Genomic DNA, 6,737 nt, shown 5'->3' with positions numbered 1-6,737 from the left:
TATATATATTATTACTATTTACAAATAAATTCCAGTTTTCTCAAAACATGGAAACAGTAATTAAAAAGTACATAGAAAACAAAGATTCTACTACTTATGATGCTTTGAAATGTTTTGTTTTTTTTTACTTGTGCTTCCTATTTGCCAAGCCTTATTGAATTTCGCACATGAAGGATGTAAAAAAAAATATTTTGTGGGTATTATATATATATATATGAATTTTAAAATAGCAAAAAATAATAAATTACTATACCAATAGCACAAAATTCCACTGTAATTTATTAGGCTTTCTAACTAAGCTGCATTTGGGTCTAAAATATCTCAAATCTGATGAGCACATTGTCTTGATCACCACTCTTCAAACTCTGCAACGGTAATGACAGCTTTACCTGTGTAAATACTTTAGGAGAATTGACAGAGTTAGGTAGTTCTAAGTGTGTGCTTTCGATTGGTTATAAATGTGTAACTGAGAGAAACGAGCAGAGCCACTGTGGTTACTTTGCTAAATAAATGATATCTCAGCAAATAGAAAAGGTAGGAGGTTCTTATTTTATCTTCTAGCTTGACAACATTAGTAGTTCGAGTTTCTAATTCATTAAAAACTGCAAACTTTATATTTTATGATGCCCACAATATAATCTGAGCATATGCAGAAGACGATGTACCATGTGACACAAAGAAAAAATAATGGATATTTAGCTATTGGTTTTTAATATTTACTTTTGAACTAAGAAATTAAATGTATAATACTAAAATCTGAATTACAAAGTACAATGCAATTCAAAATTAATGGACATGCATTAAAAAAATAGTAGTTTAAAAACATTTTGAATGTAAGTCTACAAAAACATGATGACGTGTGCTTTGATCCCAACCTGTATTGAAGAGGTTAAGGTTGTAATTATGTTTTTGTTTGTTTTGTTATTAGAATGATTATTTCTAAAATTTGAACATCAAAATAAATACTATACATTGTAAGCCACCATCTAAACTTGGGTATCATGTTCAATATTGCAGGATTGTTTCATATGACCAAAAACATGCTTTAATTTTAAGAAACAATGTAAAAAAAAAGGACCAAATAACTTTTATGGTATCAATTTATTAACCCTATCTGCCTAGGCATAAAATCGTAGCTAATAATATTTTAATAGTTTACAAGTTTTAAGTTCTTAATTTTATAAGTCAATATTTAAAAAAATCCTGAATTACCCCTAGTGTGAGAAAGGTGACATTTTCTTTATTCATTCCATCTTCTCTATATTACAAAATTTAATGTAAATTACTCACTATAAAATTGTCATTGCTCAGACAATCCAATTTTGTTTGGTTACAGAGCCATCAAATAGAAAATCAGACCCTTTTGCCACATCCTCTTATTCAGGATTTAATTCTATATTATCTGTAACCAATAGAAAGCCAAGGTTTTCATCTATCAGATGATGTATTATATTATGTTATTCTATTTTATATTCTATTAACATAGAATTGTTAATTTCTCTTTTAATACAAGCTTTCTTCTCATAGGAAAGATAACGACTAGTTTGGATGAATTTCTAACGGCTCTTGTTGCATAGTTAGAAAGCAAGAAAAATTGTAATAGTTAGGGGAAATTGTCTGCTTTTTGCATGTTATCATTTTATGTTCTTTGATGCATTATCTAATTAAATAAAAGTCATTTTATGCATTACAACCTTAATTAAAAAAAGAAAAAAAAGAGAAAGAAAAGAAGAAGACACGGGTAAGTACCATATTTCTTGTTTTTCATGTTTATTCTATATTTATTATTATAAAAGTAGTTATAATGTAAAAATAGGGTTTTATTTAGGATAATTAAGGTTAGATTAGGTAAAATAAATAATAAAAATGTTTCATGAGGCATGCATGCAAGCAGCTCATGGGTAACAAAATTTGATAGCGTAACATGACCTCCATGTGATTTACCACATATAATGGCATGAAAAGTAGTCAGACACAGTTCAAAGGGCAATAAAACAATAAAATTTAAATATAAAAAGATGCATACTGTTACAAGTTTAAAGTTACTTAAGATAAATGAATGTAGTTTCACATTACAATTTGAAGTCATTCTATAAAGAAAAAGAGGGAAATTTAGATTTATTTCGACAACCTTATGTAGAGTTAGGGTAGAGAAAATAACAGATAAAATATAAAGTTTTACTGAAAACAAGCATTTGAAATATATTGAGGAGATTTTAAGAGATTATACAAATGACATCTGAGATGAAGAAAAGTATTTTTAATCTTAACATGAGAATCATTTTGCACAAGGACTATTCACAATTAATGCTGAAATACTCTATATATTCATGGACAAACCTTTTTTTAGTTTATTAAAAATATTTCACTAAAAAATGTAACTTTTTATATGTGAAAGACTTGTAATATTTACTGAAAGACTGCCAAATTTCGTGAAGATATACACTATACTAAAAGTTAATAGTACCAACTCTATAAGGACTTTAAATGAGTATAAAGAGGTCACATGGTCAGTCAAATTGACCGAGCCCATATTGAGAGAGTTAAGTAAAAACACTTTTCATAAAACACAATTTAAAAAAGCAGCATGCTGTCAATATTTATTTAATAAATAAACCAACAGCACTATACCTTTGTTTCATGTGCTGTGAGTCGTTCTGGAAGGTGAGTATCACTATAAAAAAAATTGGTCATTGCTTATTCTAGAAATCTATCCACCTTCTTTAAACAAAGGTAAACTTTCACACATATCACTTACTTGCACAACCTAGATGTAATTTTTCAGTAAAAACAATCTTTAAAATGCATCAATTTAACACACTCCTCATTCACAATCTCAACTTCTGGTTTTAGTTTAATAATTTATAAGATGAACAAGAAAATACTTAAAAACCACCAAAAGACTTGTATATAGAATAAAAAATAATAATAAAAAGACAAATATATAGATATATATCAAGACTAAATAGTACAAATTATATAAAGCCACCAGAGTAACAAACCTGACTTTCTAATAAAATGCAAAAAAATGCTAAGGTGATAAAATAAAGAAATTTGACTTTTGGAAGGCATTCTCCAGCAGTTTGTTATTAACCAACAGGTTTGTTTCTGGCTTGGAAGAAGAAGAAGAAAAAAAAATTGTTTGCTCAAAATTTTTCCAAGAAAATAAAAACTAAATATTTTTAAAGTTATTTATTTCCAAAGGTCCAACCATCTAATAAGCCTAATGAGCCAATATCACCCTAATTACATTTTAATGAAATAGTTTTATGTTTAATAACAACTGCAAATAACTGTTAGCTAAGTATCTTCAAACACAGAAGAAAAAAAGAATACAATTAGTTGTAAGCTTTACTATTTTTTTGTTCCTAAGTAACCACTAATAAATAAATCATAAACAGAAGGAATTTAACAAGAATTATAGAAATGCAATGTTTTTAAAGCATTTATAAAATTTAAGAATAGGGGTTTAAGACTAACTTGTTTGTACTATTTCCCCCTGAATATATATATTTATGTGTGTATAGAATAATAATTTTCAACTTACTGTAAAAATCCATAACGATCAGTGACATGGTATACTTCAAATGCTGGATCTTCCCAAGAATCAATCTGGGCCCCCTTTTCTCGACCATAGTCATATTTGGCAACGATTGCTGCTCTTTCTTCAGCTGCTTTTTGCAACTGTTCCAGCTGGGTGAGGTTATGAGTACCTAAAAATAATGATTGAAAATACTTAGATGAAGTAGTTTCTAATATGCATCCTTTAACAAATTTAGACCTAATGCTGAATTAACTAAACAATATGTACAAAATGTAACCAAAATAGACTATGAAAAAAAAAGTGCAGGAAACGACAAAGTAATATAAAATAAAAAGGTAATATATGTGAAAAATAACAAAGATGAAACACACAAAATAACCAAAGTACACAAAAATAAAATAAAAAAGTAGCAACTGAAGAAAAAAAAAACAACAAGATAAAGGTTTTAATAATGTTTTCACTTGTGATAATATTTCATTATTGAACATCCTCTAAGGCAGAATTTAACTGCTAATTGCCACATACCTTGTTCTTCCTACAAGAAGCCTCGTGTAGGAAACTAATCAAGCTAGATTCTAATTAGAATACAATTAAAACACTTTTATCAAGACACACAACAGTGTGTTGTGTGGCCAAAACAACCTGCTGCAGGACACATAGTGTTATTAACAGGAGTGATAGTTTAACAATTTTCCACCTTCTGTATCTCGAACTGTGGTAATCCAAATTATCACATATTTTCAGTGGATGTGCCATACTGGACTCTTACTTCACATACCAAACTTCAAATCAATCCATTCAGAAATACCCGAGATGTAATATTCCCAATTTTGATTGAGTTTCTTCTTTTTTTTTTTTTGCACCAAAAAGTATGGAAACTTTATTTGATAGAAAAACATACTTAACTCATATTTGGTACAGTGACAGATATTTACAAGTTACAATTAGGAGTTTCATTTGGTGTAAATATTAGCCACGTGTAAAGTTATTCAACTTAAATTTGATCAAAAGTTTTGAGCACGCTTATGCTAAAAGTCACATGAGCTATTGGTCTAACATTTTTACTAAAGCTTCAACTAAGAGTAAAAGTGGACTGTTTGTAGTTTATTGTCATTCTGATTACAGACATCTGATTTAGAGCAGCAAAACCATAAGGTGAAAGAATATGCAGATACACAAGTACTCATTAGGCCAAGCAAACTAGATTAGCAGTTTCTAGCTCAAGTTTTCCCAAGAATCATATGGGTGAACGGTTATTATTGATTATTCATTGCTAACTTTTTAGCACAAATTTATTAAATTTTATGAAATTATCCTGATTAGAGTGTTTAGCATCACACGATACTACCTTAAGGAATTAGCATAAATAATGATGCTTGATATGGCTGTACCGATTGCATGGGGGTGACAACAAGAAACTGTTAATCTAAATTCCATTGCATTACTATAAATGAAGGTATTAACACTGTTTTAGAGAGGAAAAGGTACCACCATATATCTTAAAGAATCTGTTTGGTTCTGTGAAGTATAGATTTGTTCCAAATAATAGGGTTGCTATCCTAAAGCTAATGTGGGTTACTATCAAGTGTCACTTTCTTACTTGCTGTGGTATTAACAAAAAGACATGATATCTAATAAAAAAAAAAGGTGTGGCCAAAAATGTTTGAGTGCAAAACTTAAAGGAATGAAATTAAAACTGGCAGCCAAACTGGTAGCTACACTTATAGCATTGATAAGAATTTTACAACAAATATTTCTTTATAACTTTCATCTAGATATACTGTATAAGCTGATTCAGAACACTGTAAAGTTTATACTTCAGTCTTGTATAAAATATCTTCAAAATTTGGAAATACATTTACAGCTAACAAACCAGAGTACACCAGTTGAGTAACACATATTAAGAGAATGAAATTTTACGAGTATTTTCTAAGAAATTATTAAATTTTAAAAACAATAACAAAACATGTTTAATTACATTTATGTTATTCAACCTTAAGGATCTGCCCTTGCACATTCTTCTTTCTCTCAGTTATACGGTTTAGTAAAAGTTAATCGTCATAAAAGCAGCCTCTTGTTGTCAGATGCTTTGATATCAAGTAAACAACTAGTTTTGTGTGTGTTTTGTAAGTTAGGTCTTTTCATTTTTTAATGTTAGTTTCATCAACATTATTAATTAAAATGTTCAAGCCCCTCAATGTAGCAGTAGTGTTTATTCCAAGTGCAGAAAATAATGTTCTGTTTACTATGCTATTATGTTGTGAATTTTGCTACATAGTTTCATATCCACTTAAACAGTTTGTTTACGATTTCATTGCAAAATCCTTTGTTATATGAAATCAGATTCGTTCATCTTTTTGGAGTACTCAAAAATTGCTTGAATAATATTTTTAAGCCAATTGCTATCAGTTGTTTAATTTACTCATCTTAACATGTTCTAAGAACTTACAAGTAAAAGCAAAAAAGAATATGTAATAATATGTAAAACACGCTACATCTACTATACTTAGTACTGACATGACTTTTTGATTAATACCAGGGTTAGCAGGTTATTACAGACACAGTAGTGATCTAGGCACTATTTATATCATTACATTATGTACATGTATTGCACATTTTTAGGCATCCAGTATTCAAACTTATTTAGATTAAATCTCAAGGATTTTCCAACATTACTGCTTTGATATGTCTGCTCCTGTACAAGCGAAAGCACGACTGATCCTATTTATCATGCCATATACCTATACAGCTGCAGAAGTCAAGCAGTGAATGTCAGAAAAGCTCCAGGATTATCCCCAAACTTCTGTCAAAGCATGGTATCCTGTTGAAGATGTGTTAATCGTATAATTTTTTTGACATATGATCTACACAATATATAATAAGTAGAAAATTTGGGAATTCCCACAAGATGCATTATATGCATTGCCATGGCAGCTACATCAGTACAGAAATATAGGGAAAGAAGGTTAGCATATGCCACAGATATCATGCTGTAGCTCCTATGACACAATGCAGAACAAGGGTTAATAAATACATTATCTAAATTTTATTTTGCATGTTAGCTTAGGCTATGGATTTAGATCTTACTTAAATCTCTTAACTCTTTCACCCCAGGCTGGGTCCATGGGACCGACCTCCTAAACATTTTGTGTTTGTTATAGTTTTCATGCTATAACTTTTAAATTAGTAAGCA

General features: G+C 29.4%; 1 protein-coding gene across 4 annotated transcripts in view; it reads right to left on the bottom strand.

Moving 5' to 3' along the window:
- LOC106469267 (USP6 N-terminal-like protein) overlaps window positions 1-6,737 on the bottom strand; it is a 74,873-nt gene that overhangs the window by 25,252 nt on the left and 42,884 nt on the right. For all 4 annotated transcript variants that reach the window (XM_022397737.1, XM_022397738.1, XM_013929747.2 and 1 more), the window contains 2 exons: window positions 3,548-3,713; window positions 2,632-2,674 (listed from right to left, as the gene is read on the bottom strand). In XM_022397737.1, coding sequence (XP_022253445.1) covers window positions 2,632-2,674; window positions 3,548-3,713 — 209 coding nt within the window. The remainder of the gene's footprint in view (window positions 1-2,631; window positions 2,675-3,547; window positions 3,714-6,737) is intronic.

The sequence above is a fragment of the Limulus polyphemus genome, unplaced genomic scaffold (assembly GCF_000517525.1).
Source record: "Limulus polyphemus unplaced genomic scaffold, Limulus_polyphemus-2.1.2 Scaffold3385, whole genome shotgun sequence".
Lineage (NCBI taxonomy): Eukaryota > Metazoa > Arthropoda > Merostomata > Xiphosura > Limulidae > Limulus > Limulus polyphemus.
This window is presented reverse-complemented; position numbering and strand designations above follow the sequence as displayed.